The sequence below is a fragment of the Lissotriton vulgaris genome, chromosome 3_2 (genome assembly GCF_964263255.1).
Source record: "Lissotriton vulgaris chromosome 3_2, aLisVul1.2, whole genome shotgun sequence".
Taxonomy (NCBI): domain Eukaryota; kingdom Metazoa; phylum Chordata; class Amphibia; order Caudata; family Salamandridae; genus Lissotriton; species Lissotriton vulgaris.
Window position 1 is genome coordinate 1,277,549 of NC_141690.1, and position 18,604 is coordinate 1,296,152.

An 18,604-nucleotide genomic window follows, 5' to 3' on the forward strand; every position below is an offset into this window, starting at 1 on the left:
ATGGGCATTGGGCGACCATCGAATAAGAACTAAACTAAAAAATCCACAGAATAATTCTCTCTTTCAGGCGCCTAACTCAGAGCTTGTCAAGTCCAACAGAAGAGCCAATGCTGACCGTCCTTAGGGCAAAATTAAATCTGGCAATCAATTATGGCCACCAGGCCTTCCCAGGAGCCTTAGACAAAATCATAACAGCAGCCCAGTCTAAAGCACATCAGACAGTATTGCAAGTGCCCAGACAAGCTAGGAACACCAGGTTATGGCTGGAACGAAGTCTCAGCAGACCAGAATTGGTGTTACAGGGGGATTTAATAAAGTTCTACATCAGGGTCCTTAAGGCCCCCGACAACACTCTCAAACACCACTTGAAAACAACCTTCAAGGAAGTGGATTCCCCTGGCACACCAAGCTGGGTCAAGCAACAGGGACCATGAAAATGGAAGCAGATAGTATGCCCCTACATGAGATCACACACTCTGCTTGGTCAAACGCAGTGAAGTGGCAGTTTCGGTCGGTCTCGTTTGAAAAGGATCAAGACTCACTCTGCCAAAACACCATCATGACAACAGATCTTACATCCAAGGGAAAGCTCAACATTACCTGCAAGAAGCACTCTGTTCTTGGGCCTCACAAACCTTAGGATTCTGGACTTTAATCCAAAATGGGCACGACAGGACGAGGCAGTGTCTTGCAGGTTATGCAACTATCACAAAGAAACTTACTTTCACCTACTATGCTGCTGCCCCAAACTGGCCAACGAATGTCACCAGTTGCTACACCCAATACTCAAGGCAAAGGGCACACGGTCCTGCAAGGAGGCCTTGGATTGGTGTTTCACAGAAACATACCTGCCTACTGGCAAGAGCGGGAAAATTCATACATCTAATCAGAACTGCACATGAGGCTCAGTTACAGCTCCCAGAAACTAGGGCTGGTAGTAATCATGGGAAAAAAAATCTAGCCAGTGCCCCCACAGGCCCAGCATGAACCCAAATTGATGGAGAACGACAATAATAACTCTACAACAAAGGTAGTAGCGGGGCCCAGCAGTGGGAATCCATATAAAACACTAAAACCGAGCCCAAAGGGCTACCATAATGGGCAGCGGCGTCATTACAAGTGTAAACATAACAAGACTCTTAAAATTTACTTTTTTTTATTGATTTTAAGGAGATAATGGCGCAATTTACATGAAGGTAAAGAAGGGACTCACCAACAAAAGGGATACTAGCACGTCTGGTGTTCCTTATGTAATCAAGGAATGGAAGGTTGCAAGGGGTGGGGACTAAATCCTATTGAGTTTTTAACGGGTTTTGGCTAACGCTCGAGCAAAACAAATTATTCTCCTGTTCTATGTTAAAGACTCTGCACTTACAATATACATTCAACACATCCTTTGGTTATTTGGCTATTTACAACACAAATGTTTAGAGTGATTACAGTGGATGTATCATAGGCAATGTAATGTAATTGTGAGCCACCCATGGAATCTAAATGTATTTTTCATATATGTATCATATGTTTTGTTTACAGATTAGCCCCTGATGAAGGAACTGTCTCAAGTTCCGAAATGCATTGGGCACCAGCAATGAACAGTGAATGAATTATTATTTGTGACTGCTATTGTTTTTGTTCTTTTACATGTATGTGATGAATATTAGTATCATATGACTTATTCACTAATATGATGATAATGGTTAAAAAAAATTTTTTTATGAATTATTTGGCGTCTTATGAAAAGAAAGTTGAAAAAATAGAGAAATAAATATCAGAACAAACTGATCAAATTGAATGTTTATATAGTGGTATTTCACAACAGGTGAAGAGTGTGCAACACATTCAAGTCTCTGTGGTTGTAATAATTTGCTATGTTGATGCAAGTGCCATTTTTCAAATGTAAAGTGAATGAAAACATAATGATCAGAAGTGGAACTGCATCAAAGTGCTTTGTTCAGACACAACTGGTGGCAAGTGAAATAGGAAGGAAGCTCAGTTCCTTAACCTTGTAGTAATCATATTTCAACTGGAATCGTTGTTTCTCAAGACAACTTGAAGGCCAAAGACTATTGCATGGTTAGCTGATACACTCCCCCTCATCCTGACACAAACAGTGGCTGGCACTACTGGCAAGCACATTACTCCTTCTCTGGCCACTTGTCACGTTCCTAAGTGCACTGTACTTCTTTGTTCGCAAACGACATGACTATCCACAAGGTGCGCGTTTGTAGCCGACATAGAAGACCTTCTAGTTATTGGCTTTGTCAGTGCTGGTCCTAAATTGTCATTGCGTGCTTTGTAACAATGAGTGTTAGCTGGATGACTTGGCACTGCCTTATCCTGGCCTGGATGTTTGATTATGGGATGCTAGCATCTTGGAGGCATACTAATGAAGGGCACTACAGTCTCTGCATACTGATGAAGGGCACTATACAGTAGAGAGAACGAACCTGGGTACAAATGAAGATATTAAACTTGGTGATGGGAGATAAAGGTTTGAAACGGACAGGAACTTAGAAATGATGGAATGCTCCGAAGGGGAGATTTTGCTGTGCTTGTTATTGTTTAATATTCTGTAGTTCATCTACATTCGAAGCCTTCTGCCGCTGTACAAATCGATGTGTTTTCATTGCAGTCATTTTTGTTGCTAAATGAAGTCATTGATTGAGATATGTAAATGTTCTAGTGATTAGTCAGTCTCAGCCACTGATAGATTTTATGGCAATCCCAAAACGCTTTTAAATGGATAACTACAATGTCAAAGAACCCACAGAGGTCATCGTTAACTTAGGGTATTACTTGGAATTGCTCCTACCTGTGAGGAGTAAACAGCGCTCGCCAACCTTCACAACATGGCCACTTGGGGTCTGTGTTGGCTCTTTGCTCCCTAATTCCAGAGCCTTACTATCATGAATGCACTTGAATGCGATGCACTTCCACAAGGAATATACTGCCATTGACACAATCTTTACAGCTTTCCTGCAGTTTCTTGATTCACAGATCCATCTCCTTTCCTGTTTTCCTTCACTCCTCTCCAGTGTGCCTAGAAGCCCTAAAGTCAGGCGCATACGCTGCCTACTGCCTACATTTCTGCTTATCTGGTTTCCGTCAGTGACCCTTCTTAATGTACAGAAACATAAACGGTGTACTCCTACTGTTTGAATTCAATCGAATAATAACTGCTGAATGTGACTTGAGCAAGTACAATCATCCGCAAAGTGTGGTATTCAGGTTGTAGCTGATGTGCATTACTCCGCATTGTTTAAGTGCATATTCACCTGGTTGAGCTGGTTATCTCCAGTGAAGAAAAGTAAAGGGGCCGATGTGAGTTACCAACATAAGGGATCTGATCATCAGGAATTTATGTCAAGAAACAAAACAATTTCAGAGATCCTGAATGCTAGTCGGCCATACCAAGGCTAGGACGGTATATGGGCCTTCCATTGCGCACTCGAGGCCCATAAATAATAGAGGTCTGCTCCACTTCAGTCTCTGTAGAATGTAAACGTCTGTGAAATGGTGTGCTCATGGAAGTGATGGGTTATGTAATGTGCTGGTGTGACGTGAACTCTTATGGGGTCTGGCATTCCACATTGCGTTTAATGATACTTGACAGACTGTCTCGCTCTCACATTAAACCGCGCTGCGGAGAAGAGTGCATTTGTGTTCTTGAAGCCGCAATCACAAATTTTCATTTTCTCCCCTACAGAATGAAGAAGAGATTCTGTTGGAATGTAGAGTACGTTTCCTGTCCTTTATGGGAGTGGGGAAAGATATCCATACGTTTGCCTTCATCATGGACACTGGCAATCAGCATTTCGAGTGTCATATTTTCTGGTGTGAGCCTAACGCAGGGAACGTTTCAGAAGCTGTTCAGGCTGCTTGTATGGTAAGTGAACCCTTCCCAAGAAACTTACATCTGATGTTGGCACCCATGCATTAAAACTAGTGTCATTGGGTCACCGTGCTAGCATCAGCTATCGAACCGCACTGAAATATTGGAAATAGTAAGGACATAAGAGGAATGTTTCTACTTGGAAGAAGAAAACAAAGTACCTTCCTGTTAGATCTCACACCTAGGTTGCAGAAAAAACATTTTCAGTGAAAATCCGAAGAGGGAAAGGGAGTTTGAGGTTGGAGAGAAGTAGGAAAGGAAAGAAATTCTGGTCAGAAGGCCAAAATAAGAGGGTGAGAACCAGTGAGAAGGGTGACCAAGCGAATACAGAGGCATGAGAGAAAACTGCATGCATGGGTATGTCATTAGAGGCCCTATGCAATTAGGCAGGTATTTTATTACAATTTGTGTCGAGCACAATATATCTGTGTTGGACCCGGCCTCGTGGCGTGGTCCCACCCCTCGCGCCTGGCGGGCCCTGGACTACCTCGACCCCTGTCCTCCGGCCGAAGGCGGCACCATCCACCCTAAACGAGAGCTGCCCCTCCGGGCAATCGCCGGCTCTCCCCCTCTGGAACTCGGCAACCCCTCCTCGCCACGCTCGGCTGGTTCGAACCCTATCCCGGACCACCATCTCAAACCCCGACTCCATCTTGGACCCTCCACGACCAGGCCCCGTGGCCTCGGCCCGACCCCGGCCGCAGACCCAGCGAAGCCCCGACATCGAGGCACCACGATCCGACCAGGTGGTAAAGAGGCCACTTGACGGATCAATGAGGGGAAGAGTTTCGATGGTCCTCCAACTGTCCCCCGACGCCTGTTTTCGATCGCCTCCGGCCTCCCTGGGCGCTGGCTCCACCCCCCTGCTGGGTGTCTGGACACGCTCATCCCGGCCCCTCCGACCCCCAGGTGCGAGGGTCCGGACATCAAAGGACGCCAGACCTATATCTGGGGCAGCTCTGGAGCAGGTCGGGAGTTGTATCCTGGAGTCGAGAGACACCGAGACAAACTCATCCGCGTGGAACCCGTAACCACCTTTGAGCCCTGCTGGCCCTGCCGCGGCTCATCTTCGCCGAAACCATCCTTGAGGCCCTGCTGGCGCTAACGCGGCCTGTCTTGGTTGAAACCATCCTTGAGGCCCTGCTGGCGCTGCCGCAGCCCATCTTCGTTGAAACCATCCTTGAGGCCCTGCTGGCGCTGCCGCGGCCCATCTTCGTTGAAACCATCTCTGGAGTCCTGCTGGCGCTGCCGCGGCCCATCTTCGTTGAAACCATTCTTGGAACCCTGCTGGCGCTGCCGCAGCCCATCTTCGTTAAAACTATCTCTGGAGCCCTGCTGGCGCTGCCGCGGCCCATCTTTTTTTTTTTTTTTTTTTTTTTTTTTTAAATTACACTTGTATAGCGCTATCTACGCTGACACCATCTTTTGGGCGCTGCCGCGGCCCAACCCTGAGGAACCCCCCAGCTCGAGGATTGAGAGCTGAGCGTAGGGTATCCCTGTACCAGACTGGTACCAAGACTGTCTCGCTACCCCCTTCCCTCAGTGACTAAACCTGAAAGGATCCCTGGATCCAGTTGCACCTGTATCGCTACGATAACCTGCCTTAAATTGTTGATAAAAACGTTGAGAACCTATCTTTGTGTGGTGTCCATCTGTAGGGGGGTGATTGCTCATCTGTACGATCCTAGGGGAGGAACCTCGCCAGGAGGCCTCTCGACTTCGCTCGGCCCATTCGAAGATCCCCTTTCCAACAATCTGTTTTATAAAAAACCTCGGTGAAGACTGGTGGGTTTTACAGGACAGCACCAAATACCTGACCTGCTTTTCATGTCCAGGCTGGTCTTTCATGCTTCTGTAGCCTCTTTCATTAGAGTTTGAGATACTTTATAGGAGCCATGTTCACAAAAGGGGAGGGGGCATTTCCTAGTTGTCGTGGTGAAAGAATTAATGCCTGAGTAAGAGCAACATGTAAAATTTCCAAAGCATAAAGCCTGACATTTAAAAGACCATATTTAAATGTGTTGAAGTCAATGCCCGAGTAAAAAAGTTTTCTGAAATAATACTATTGAGACTGATCGCCAACTGACCTTTAATATTTCCTTCCCATTGTCGTAGACCACTTCAATCATTGAAAAAATCAGTACGCCTCGCTAATGAGGCAAATTGGCTCTGCATTTTAGCCATGCTGTACAGCATCCCGGCTGCTATGCAGAATGTCTAAAGAAAAAAAAATAATGGGGCACGATGACATGGATATTGCGTGATTATGTAAATGCAAGCATGCATGCATTCAACACAGATGTTTGCACCTACAGATACGCTTTTTAGGTTTCGCTGGGGGGCGGAGCCGTTAGGCTCCTCCTCCAGAGAAATCTAATGAGTATAGTAAGCACTATGGAACACGCCCCCCCGTCCCATTGGCTAGCTCCATAAATGGAGCCTAGCCATTGGACGAGGGGCCTGTCCGTCAATGCCGGACCAGACACGGGGGCGTTCCCGAGATTCTTTGGCTTTTGCCGACGTCACGCGACGCCGGGAACGCCCCCGTGTCTGGTCCGGCATTGCCGGCACCCGCCTTCCGTCGTCAGCGTCTCTCCTCCCCCTTTCCCACCCCCTCCCGCTTGTTATATTTTTATTTACGGGTGCCACCCCGTTTTTATTTAATTATTGGAGGCCGGTGCCCACCCGGCATTGCTCCGTGTTGATTTCACCGCCGCTGGCCCGGAGATCGAGCAAGAGGAGCTGCGCCCGCCTCCCTGCCAAGGGCCGCGCTGCCATTGGCGGCCCTCAGCGCAGGAAGCCAGGCACGCAGTGGTGCGACGTGGGCGGGGCCTCGAGGCGGCCATTTCCGCTTCCCCCTGCCCGGGGGAAGCCTGCTGGTGGTTCGTTGCCGGTCTCCCCCTCCCGCTTGTTATATTTTTATTTACGGGTGCCACCCCGTTTTTATTTAATTATTGGAGGCCGGTGCCCACCCGGCATTGCTCCGTGTTGATTTCACCGCCGCTGGCCCGGAGATCGAGCAAGAGGAGCTGCGCCCGCCTCCCTGCCAAGGGCCGCGCTGCCATTGGCGGCCCTCAGCGCAGGAAGCCAGGCACGCAGTGGTGCGACGTGGGCGGGGCCTCGAGGCGGCCATTTCCGCTTCCCCCTGCCCGGGGGAAGCCTGCTGGTGGTTCGTTGCCGGTCTCCCGTGTGGAGAGGGAGACCGGAACTGCTGGGGAAGCCGCCGCGGATGCGGTAAGAAGGGTGGCCATTGTCCTGAGGGGCTCCCAGTGCGAGAAGGGGAGCCCCGCGCTGAGAGGAGAGCTGCCGGCTGCATTGTGGTGACCGGCGGACGCAGCACTGTTCCTGGCCTCTTCCGGGGCTCCCGTAGTGAAGAGAGGGCCCAAGGCTGCGAGGGGAGCAGAGATGACCAGAGAAGCCGAGCGGTAGAGTGCTGGAGTCCCCCGAGAGACGCCCGGTGAGTGATGGCTGGGCAGGGGGGACATGGCTGCGTGGCGCTACCACTCCAATGTTGGGGGCACATTTTGGAATAGAAATGCTTTGCAGGTGCGCATTAGCAGTATAGAGTAACTTGGATTTCTAAGGGCATTCAATGCAAATCATATCGTGAGATTGCAATGTCCGTCTGTCTGTGTGCCTGCGGTGATCGGCTGTCTGCCTGCCTGCAGTGTCTGTGGTCCGTCTGTCTGTGTGTGTGCCTGCAGTGTCCGTCTGTCTGTGTGCGTGCAGTGTCCGAGGTCCGTCTGTCTGTGTGCCTGCAGTCTCTGTCTGTCTGTGTGCCTGCAGTGTCTAACGTCCGTCTTTCTGTGTGTGTGCTGCAATGTCAGCCTGTCTGTTCGTTCCCCCAGCAAAAAAAAGTGAGCACCTACTGTCAAGGCAACTACAGTGTCATGGAGCAGCCCCTCTCCTATCTGTTCCTTCCTTCAACAAATCTCGCACCGGGTGAAACGCCGAAGATGCGCCACTCCGTGCCAGCAGGAATAAGAAACAACCCTTGTGTCTAGGTTTACAATGTCAACCGGCCAGGATACGGTGCCTGTCTGTGTGCCTGTAGTGTCCATCTGTCTGTGTGCCTGTAGTGTCCGTCTGTCTGTGTGCCTGTAGTGTCCATCTGTCTGTGTGCCTGTAGTGTCCGTCTGTCTGTGTGCCTGTAGTGTCCGTCTGTCTGTGTGCCTGTAGTGTCCATCTGTCTGTGTGCCTGTAGTGTCCCGCTGTCTGTGCGCCTGCAGTGTCCATCTGTCTGATTGCAATGTCCGTCTATCTGTGTGCCTGCGGTGATCGGCTGCCTGCCTGCCTGCAGTGTCCGTGGTCCGTCTGTCTGTGTGTGTGCCTGCAGTGTCCGTCTGTCTGTGTGCGTGCAATGTCAGCCTGTCTGTGTGTCTGCAGTGTCCGGGGTCCGTCTGTCTGTCTGTGTGCCTCCAGTGTCCGTCTATCTGTGTGCCTGCAGTCTCTGTCTGTCTGTGTGCCTGCAGTGTCTAAGGTCCGTCTTTCTGTGTGCGTGCTGCAATGTCAGCCTGTCTGTTCGTTCCCCCAGCAAAAAAAAGTGAGCAACCACTGTCAAGGAAACCACAGTGTCATGGAGCAGCCCCTCTCCTATCTGTTCCTTCCTTCAACAAATCTCGCACAGGGTGAAACGCCGAAGATGCACCACTCTGTGCCAGCAGGAATAAGAGGACTTTGCAAACAGCAAAAAAAAATGGAGCACATTAAAACTTGGCTGCGCAGCCATGTAAGAGGCAGGGCATGTCTGCGCTTGTGCAAAGTAGTATATTATAACCAGCCACGTAAGAGGGCCGATCTGCGCTTGCGCAGAGTCCCCATCTCCAGACCTCACACGCGTCACCCAGCATCACAGGCACTGGTCACGCTCGAACCCACGCCATCTTAAACCTTTGCACCTAGGATCTCCGTGCAAACCAGAGCGCTCCACAGCCCGGGGATGAAGTGCTGTGTAAATGTCACAGTGCAGTACATGGTATAGGCCAATTCTACTACAGTACCTGCTTCAGTGCACACTTGCACTGAGAGCAACTGCTGTGCTGTGACAGCTGTGTGGGCGGATGGCTGTGAGAGCTGTGTGGGCGGATGGCTGTGAGAGCTGTGTGGGCTGTGAGAGCTGTGTGGGCTGTGAGAGCTGTGTGGGCTGTGAGAGCTGTGTGGGCTGTGTGGGCTGTGTGGGCTGTGTGGTGAGGGCTGTGTGGTGAGGGCTGTGAGAGCTGTGAGGGCTGTGTGGGCTGAGAGAGCTGAGAGCTGTGTGGGCTGAGAGAGCTGAGAGCTGTGTGGGCTGAGAGAGCTGAGAGCTGTGTTGGGCTGAGAGCTGTGTGGGCTGTGAGGGCTGTGTGGGCTGTGTGGGCTGAGAGAGCTGAGAGCTGTGTGGGCTGAGAGAGCTGTGTTGGGCTGAGAGCTGTGTGGGCTGTGTTGGGCTGAGAGCTGTGTGGGCTGTGTTGGGCTGAGAGCTGTGTGGGCTGAGAGAGCTGTGTGGGCTGTGAGAGCTGTTGGCAATGTAAATAACAATGCCATTTATTTATAAGTAAAAAAAAAAGAAATGTCATGAGCAATGCCAATAACTCTAACTTTTCCAAAGGCGAAACCATTGCATTGTAAATGCTTGTTTAGGTTTTGACTGGCCATGCGCTTTGCGCATGTGCCAAAAAAACCTCTTGAGTTGTGTGTGTGGCTTTGGGTCGGCCCTCGTCATTGATTGGCTGGCTCCGTAAACGGAGCCTTGCCATTGGACGAGGGGCCTGTCCGTCAATGCCGGACCAGACACGGGGGCGTTCCCGACATTCTTTGGCTTTTGCCGACGTCACGCGACGTCAGGCGAAAGCCGGGAACGCCCCCGAATCTGGTCCGGCATTGCCGGCACCTGCCTCTGCTATTTTGGTCCTCTAGCGCTTGGGAGCGCTTGATTTTGTTCTAGCGCTTGAGAGCGCTGTATTTTGCATCTAGCGCTGAGGAGCGCTTTGTCCGCCCAAGCGAGTGCCACCTCGCTTTTATTTGTGAATTCCCGGGAGGCTACCCCGGATTGCGGCAAAAAGAAGTTCCCCTCGGCCTCAGCAGCGCGACCCGGAGCCTGGGGGGCTCGTCTGCAGGGCCGCGCTGCCATTGGCTGTCTCGCCAGCCTATCAAGCTTTAGCCTGGCCGGAGGGTTGCCCGGCAACGGGAGAAGCGTCCTCGAGGACGTCGGGGAAAATGGCGGCCTAATCGCGGCTGGGGCGCCGGCCGCACGTACTCCCCAAGAGGAAGAAGGAGCCCAGCGTCTTGTCCTCGGCGAGGCTCTCGAGGGTGAGAGAGCCCCGCCCGCGGCCCGGTAAAACAAGCAGGGCACACTAACTGTGACATTCACCCCATGACCTGGACGCACCCCCCACCCCCGCCCACTCACTCCTGCACACGCGCTTTAATTAAAAACACCCAGAAAAGAGCGCCTTTGTCGAAATGTATCGGACATGCGGATAGATATTAGACTGTTATCGACATGGCAAGGATGTATGTGTGAAGATAAGGAACATGCTGTCATCGGAGCGCGTGCAGCAACTTCACACGAAGGGGCGAACGATCTCCTGAAATAAACGTGCTCTGGGAGAACCTCTTGCAGCGATGTCCTCAGGTTAAGGGGGTGTTTTCTAGTTGCTAAATGTTTACGTTGACAATTTAGAAGCTCTATGCTCTAATCCCAGCTCCACCCTGTTGACAGCAAGCTTTGTGTGATCCTGGGACTCGCTTTTATCTCGTCTCTCCTGCCAACACAGTAGCCGCTCTCACTCTCTCCATGGGTTCCTTTACCCCTGAAGAGGTCGATGCCCTTTGGTAGGCACGGACAGTACTGCAGGCCTCAGTACTTTCGACCCCACACCCTTCACCAGTACCGAATGCCCCCCCCCCCCTCTCCGTGAAGCACACGGTGGGGTACCTCAGGGTCCCCTCCGTTAAGGAGAAGGGCGCGTTCCCTATAACCCATTGACACACGCCGAAGATCACACATTGTAACACACATTGTAACGAGTCATACATCTTTCTTCGTGCTTAAGCTGTGACACTGGGTTGGTCTTAAGTACACCTCGTTTAATAGTAGAAAGTCTGGTAAACATTTACAATTGAGAATATCATTAAATGAGCACAAATCGAACTCACGTTATCACTATTAGCATTCATGCATTATATTTCTACAGAGATCATGGCCGGTTTGGGCGATCTGTGCTTGAATCTGGCTTCCACCTGCGAACTGTGTGACCCTGGGCAAATCTCGCTTGGCTTTGTCTGTGCCCCGTTCATTTTCTCTGCCAAAACTATGGGCGCTCAGAAACAGACTGCCCCCGAGAAACAAACGCACTGACACTAGTTGCATTAGGAATTACATCTGTCGGAAAATCCTCACATTTAGAGCGTCCTAAAAACATCAACAAATAGACACGTTTCCATGCTCGTCGGCGTGACGGGTTTCCACTCAATGAATTAAAACACCAGATACGGAGGAGCTCGTTGCGGGGATGTGTGAGTTTCATGCGGGCTCCAGGTTTATTCAATCTACGCAGAGTGAACTCTGCCTTTCATTTTTTCACAAGTCGATAAAAGGAGTACCATTGGGTTGGAGTATAATGAAACCTTTAATTGACTGCAACCGAATAATCAAAATCCGCCGTAGCACGCGCTACAAATAAAACACGTCATTATTTCATAGCCTTAATTCTTACCGTACAATGTCACTACAATATTCAGGGATCTTACACACACCGGATACAGCGAGGTCCGACCGTTAAAATATCGACGGGAAACCCTCAGATCCCGGCTCTAATCCCAGCTTCGCTGCCAGTACACAGTGTGTGTGATCCTGGGCAGACTGCCTCATCTCCGCCTGTGTCAGGCTCCCTAGCTGTCAAAAGTGGGGAGCGCTTAGAAACGGGCTACTGCCGATGACGTGTTATTTATAACCATCAAAGGAACTGATATATCTCCCCCCCCCCCAATTAACCCTTTGCATCATAACATGTAGATAAGACACAGAAAATGAAGAATTCGGAAATAACGCACTCACCTGCACTGTCTTTTTTTGCATCATTAGGGCACCATCTCCGGGGGCGCGGTGGGGCGTTGTTGGTCTTGGCAGGGGGTGCCACACAGCGGGGGGCTCCTGGGGGTGATGGAGAGGGACGGGGGGGGGGGGGCTGAGGTGAGTCCCAGCTCTGCCGTGGGAGATGCGTCCACACGCACACACGCACGCACACATACCACACTCACGGCACAGCGGAGTCAGTTACAGAGCTGAGTCCCCCCCCCCCCACCTCCAGGGCAGTCACTTCGGGTTTGTTTGTGACAACAATAGTTTGCTTGTGAAATGCCCGGCTCGGCCTCTCCTCGGCGTGGACTCTTTTTTGACAGCAGGCACGGGGGAGGGGGCGGATCGCTCACTCCCTCCTGAGTTTAGGCCCGGCTCTGGGTTTCGGGCCCCGTTTCCCGGCAGAGACATATTTCAACGACGAGGAGGCTGCGATCTCTTATGCAGGGGACTCGTGTCTGTATCTCATGCCTTCATCATCAGTATCTGTGTGGACCACATTATTCTACACATTATGCAACTGTCGGAGGTTGAATCGTTTTCTTCTCTCTCCTCATTTCTCTGCATTGCTGTTCATTATAAAAACCAAAACCATTTATTTAAATATTTTTAAAAAAACTTGAAGCCAGGAAGACCAGGAAGCGAATAAACGTATATTTTCCAAGAAACCACAATTTCAGCCGGGGGCAGGTGCTTGTCCCTCTCAATATTCACACCACGCCTCTAGGGGGCGCTCTGCCGTCATACCACACTTCCATAGGCGCATGTGCCTATTTGTGGTGACGTGACACCTCCAAGGGTAGCACATGTCTAGCTGCAGTCACACCACGTGTCCACATGGCACATGCCTGTGTGCGCAGTCACACAACATCTCCAGGGGCGCACACCTCTGTTTATGGTCACACACCGCACCCCAGGGGGGCAAACTTCCATGTACCGTCAGGCACACCCCAATGAACGCAGGCGTCACTTTTTTGACACACCGGCGGTGCAGTGTGCTGGCCCATATTCACAAGCCAGGTGAAGCCACCCTGCGTGGCTTTTATTCATGGCTTTGTAAATATGGCCTCCTTTCACACATTACTCTGCATGAAAGTGGCGTTCCATGGGTGTTGCTGAGCGTGTTCCCATAAAACATCCATGGAACCTGACGCGTTCACAGATTTACTAAGTAAACCTGGAAATGCGTCAGATTCCTACGCTTTCCCAGAGGAGGCGTAGGAATGGCGCAACAACGAGAAATACCTTTATTTCTCCTCATGTTTCCCTTTTCTAGATGTGCTTCATTCTGCATAGAAAGAGGAAAACACCTCTCATGGCTTTTTTGTGCAGGAAAGTTTCCCTTCCTGCACAAAAACGATCACCCCCACAACGCAAACACCCTCGAACCATGGAGTAAGGATGCCTGCGTTGGCGCATGGCAGCCCCTTGTGCGCCGACGCAGGGAAGAAGGACAGGAATGCGCCGTATCTTGTAAATATGGAGCATTCCTTCCCTTTCCTTTTGACATACAGCAGCCCAGAAGACGGCTTGCTGAGCTGCCGTGCGTCAAATATTGTTACTATAGCCCTGCAGGGATACATGTATCTGTCTATAGTCACACCACATTTCTAGGGTGCTATATTTGTACAGTTCCATCCTACAGACCTTCCAATCAATGTTTTTTCTGCAAGAGCCCCTTATCTGGAAGGTCGTAGGCAGCGTCCTCTGTATTCCCACCCTCAGGCCATGCATCTGTGTTCTTCGGTTCATGGTTCAAGGTGTAGCGCTAACATGACCATCACAGATCTGTAATGGGGCTTTCAGCCTGCTAGGAAGGTCTGTCTAATAAAACTGGTAAAAACTGTCTGACTACGGGTGTTGCCCTACACCTCAAACCAGAAGTCCACTTAAAGTTATGGCACGAAGCACGCAGATGTCTAGAAGTGCTGGGACCTCTGTAAATGAGTTACAAACGCGAGAATCTGAAATTGTGTCCTTCCTAGCCATTTCTTTAGCACAAGAGGCTGACCTTGGTTGTTCTGGGTGTGTGGGTGTGTGTGGCTCTGGGTGTGTGTGGCTCTGGGTGTGTGTGGCTCTGGGTGTGTGTGGCTCTGGGTGTGTCTGGCTCTGGGTGTGTGTGGCTCTGGGTGTGTGTGGCTCTGGGTGTGTGTGGCTCTGGGTGTGTCTGGCTCTGGGTGTGTGTGGCTCTGGGTGTGTGTGGCTCTGGGTGTGTGGCTCTGGGTGTGTGGGTGTGTGTGTGGCTCTGGGTGTGTGGGTGTGTGTGTGTGGATCTGGGTGTGTGTGTGGCTCTGGGTGTGTGTGTGGCTCTGGGTGGGTGTGTGGGGGGGGCTCTGTGTGGCTGTGTGTGTGGGGGGCTCTGTGTGGGTGTGTGTGTGGGGGGGGCTCTGTGTGTGGGGGGGCTCTCTGTGGGTGTTTGTGTGTGTCATTTGCGAGAGAATAAGCTATTGGCATTGTAAATGACAATGACATTTATTTATGTTTAAAAAAACATAAATAAAAATAATGTCAAGAGCAATGCCAATAGCTCTAACTTTAACAAAGGCAAAACCATTGCATTGTAAATGCTTGTTCTATTATTCACTGATCCAAGGTGGATAGGTGAATAAGAAAAGAAAACTAGCATAAAAGCGCTTTAAAAATAAAAGTAGATACATAAGCAGGTTGGGGGGAGCAGCAACACAGGTAGTGGGAGAAGCAGATGTGGGGGAGAAGTAAAAAAAATGGCGAGAACATGGGGGCAAAGGGAGAAACACCCGGGTGAAAGAGAGAACTTGGAGCGCGGCAGAGATGCACACGGGCAAGAGTGCAACGAGTACAGGTGAGGGGGAGAAGCAAATGGGTGGGAGACCTCCGTAGGGGACAGGAAAGACCCCCAATCTAACGACAAATGGGCTTTTCAGTCACCAAACACACAACCCCACCCTCCCTTACACACTGTATGTAGCAGCACCCCTGCTGTTGGTGCCTGAGGAACCAGATATACAGCTTCACTAGGCCAGTAGGAGCCAAAACAAGATTACTCTTCACCTACATTTTACTACCTTTTAAAAAGAAAAAGGTCCCTTGTGTGGCAGGCTCTGTCCTAACCCCACTGACTTTCCAGAAGCGCAGGAATCTCCAAGAAATGTCCCTGTGCCGCAGTAGGGTCATTCTCCTCTAACAAATAGGGATGTATGGGTGAAAGGACCTCGTGGAAAATGGTGCAATAGGACTACAGACACCATGAAGGCCTACAACAGACAGGGTGTGCTCAGTAAAAAATCACAATGCACTGAGCGGCACATGATACTTTGTGCACCGTTTCCAGACGTTTGAATAAAAGATATTGGAATCCAATTCTACAATACTGATCTTGTCGACCCAGGAATAATAAAAGGGGGGAGCCAGCCATGCCAGCAGGTTGCTCATGGTCACAGATCACCGCAAAATGAGCCAAGCCCAGTGAGCTATCTTACTAGGTCACAGAAAGGGTGGATGTGTCCGTCTGATCAATACACATTGTGTAATTTCCCAAACGAGGAAACCACAATAAGGGACCACTTGTCAACCTACCCTTAGTATATGTGGTGTGCTCCTACATTCATACATCACCAAGTATCACTGTGAGTATCCGTGCACTTTACAAATACCCAATTTCTTTCATTTCATTTCAATGTGCATGCCATCATTTTTAATTCACCACACAGTACATGGTTTTATCCATTGAATGTTGATTCATCCCTTCTATTTATTTACATGGTTTTCCATAGCTTGGACCAGGCCTGAAGGGTGTCGGAACATTAAGAAAATGCATTTACAGCATGTAGATAATATTTGTGCTTATGCATTCATTTATTATGTATGTCTTCATTTGCGCTCTGGGTATGTGCTTATAATTTATCCAGTTAATGCTCTTCATTCACTCACAATTCAAACCTTTGAATGTGTTTGTTTACCGTCAGACTTTTTATTGATTCTTGTGTTTTTTAAACGTATTCCTTTTGTTTATCCAGTTGTCTATTCATGTCCAATCCCCACCTGTTCATTTATCCTAACGCTGGCCCAGAGTATAGCATCAATTCAAACTCTATTTGTACATGTTTTATTTTACAGTATTTCCTTCTTCACACACAGCATCATTCTGACTTCAATTTGAGCAATGTAAAAAAGTATTTGTAAGGAAATACCTCTTTTTGTATGGTCACCCCAAACTTTTGGACTGATGTTGGTGACTTTTTACTCTGAGAGTGCACTGAGACCTGCTAACCAGACCTCCGTGCCAGGGCCCTGACCCCAAAATGTGTCTGTTGCATTGGCTATACCCAAATGGCATAAGCTAACTTCTCTGAAAGTCCCTAAGAAATGGTAACCTCATAAGTCACTCCAGGGATTGCAGCACTTTTGTGCCACCCTGGGTGTGACACAGGTAAAATGACTCTGCCAGCCCACCACTGCAAACTGGAAGAGCGGTTTTGAACTGCTAACCCGACTTTGCCGTTTAAAGCATATGGCAAAGCCAAACCTCCCTCTGCAATGTATGCAAGTCATCCCTATGGCAGACTTACCAAACCCTAAGGCGGGATGAAGCATATTTCAGGAGCAGAATGTGAGAAGTTGGCCTGGTATATGGTGTTCACTATTCTAGTGATTACCTTGCACCAGTCCAAACCACCCTTATGGTGATGGTTGTAAGTCAACCTTATAGACCAGCTATCCTAGTGGTAGCGTGGACAGAACAGTCTTAGGCTGAAAGACTCTAGAGGGTGTGTAAAGCCAGCTGTTTTACCATATGTAACCCCTTAAATATCAAATGAAAGGACACCACACAGGATATATATAAAATATATATGTATTTATTTCTAACACACTCCTCTGAACTCTTTATGAGGTCAGAGGCCAAAGCTTGTGTTCCCTCCCTCCTGCAGGAAGCCACATGTGTGTTGGCCCAAATTGTGAGCTTCCAAGGATAAGCTGCATTTGAAGGGCAAATGGGTAGCAGTTGGGAAAAGGGCTGCTCCACTGTCTAGATAGGCCGGCTGGCACTAGGGCTGGTAAGGGGAAACCAATTTCCAAACTAGTTTCCCAGGAGCATGTTGCCTCCTTTGTAGCCACACCTCTGGTTTGGGCTAGGAAGCTTTGGATGCTGAGAGAGGAGTACTGCCATGTTGGAAGTGGGCAGAATAGTGCATCTTGGGATAGCCAGATGCCAAACTGCACTAGAAGTGGGTATCAGGAGGAGGAGATCCTGGTAGCCCATTGGCTACCTATCACATCATACCCTGGGGGTATTTCCTGAACATAAAAAGGCACCCTTGGCACCCCAAACTCAGATCTTGACTGGACTAGAAGGAGGACTGCCCTATTGCATGAAGGACCTGGTAAAGAGAGGCTGCATCAGCGTGGACTTCCCCTGCTGAACCAGGTGGCTAGCGAAGTAGAAGGGACTGTACCTGTTGTGCCTACTCATGGAGAGTTCATCTCGGAGGCCCAGCCAAAGTAGAAGACTCCAAGAGTATGTTGGCTTACCCTCGTTAACAGCACTGGGCCACAACAGCTGAAGAAACCTGCTGGAGCAAGTTGGTAGCCCAACTCTTTAAGCCGCTGTTTCTCATTACTGTACAGCACCAGAGACCATGACCCGATGCTCAAAGTTGCACCCAAATCTGCTGGACCCAGGATAGTCATCAGAGTGCAGGTTGGTCGCTCAGAAGGCAAGTTATCACCCAGGAAAGAATTTAGATGTAACTGCGATACTGGGCAACTGGTAGCCCACTGGCGACTGGACTTCTTCTGGGACCAAGAGAACTTTGAGGGACTTCGACTCTAGTGGCCAGGACCGCATCACAGAGTGTGTGGACTGTGAGTAGCAGCAGAAAGTCCCCCCGTTGGCCACATCACATCTACAGCATCCTTGAGACTCTTCAGCTTCCTGGGACCTATAGCAAAGGAATAAAAGGGCATGGAACTGACTTGAGAATGCTTTTACTTCGAGGTAACTGTTTCTGTGGACCTTCGTCCACCTGACTTACTTCCTACTCGAGTTGGTCACCTAAAGTATCTATAAGTAACCCTGATGCAGAGGTCTAGCCCGGGACCAGGGTTCAATTCCCCGCCTCGGGGGCTCAAAACATTCCACGGACCTGATAATTCTCACCGCTGTGCCTATTCCAATCATGAAGTCCCACTCAGCAACTCTGGGCAATAGCTTGCTTAATCTCCACAACAGCCCCCACAACGCTAAGGATGCCTGGCCTCCACCTTGGGGGTGCCCAGGAGTGGACGCCTCACAGGGAAAGCCAGGATGGGTTCCACAGCGGTAGTCGTACAAGCGCCTTGAGACCCTTGCGGGTGAGTAGTGCGCTATACAAGTATCAATTTACTAACCGCATTGGCACATGCCAACGTTTTTCTTGAACACGTCCAATTTGTTGAATTTGCCAATGCTGGTCCACGGTTAAGTGAAAATGTACATACTTACTATACCTTGTAAATTTTATATCTCTAGAACCCTCTGGTGGATCTTCTTTGTTGTGGTGTCTAAAAATGCATAGAAATAAAAACTATTTTTCAGTTCAATAACTTTTTTCGATTACAATTTTTATAATCATAAAAAGTACATATTTAAAAAAAAACAGATCAAATCATTTCATCACATACATAAAAGTGAAAAAGAA

At 49.5% G+C, this 18,604-nt stretch overlaps 1 protein-coding gene across 11 annotated transcripts in view; it reads left to right on the forward strand.

Moving 5' to 3' along the window:
• The window catches only part of APBB2 (amyloid beta precursor protein binding family B member 2), a 973,994-nt gene that overhangs the window by 938,833 nt on the left and 16,557 nt on the right, over positions 1-18,604 (forward strand). For all 11 annotated transcript variants that reach the window (XM_086963922.1, XM_086963917.1, XM_086963923.1 and 8 more), the window contains one exon: positions 3,707-3,886. In XM_086963922.1, coding sequence (XP_086820048.1) covers positions 3,707-3,886 — 180 coding nt within the window. The remainder of the gene's footprint in view (positions 1-3,706; positions 3,887-18,604) is intronic.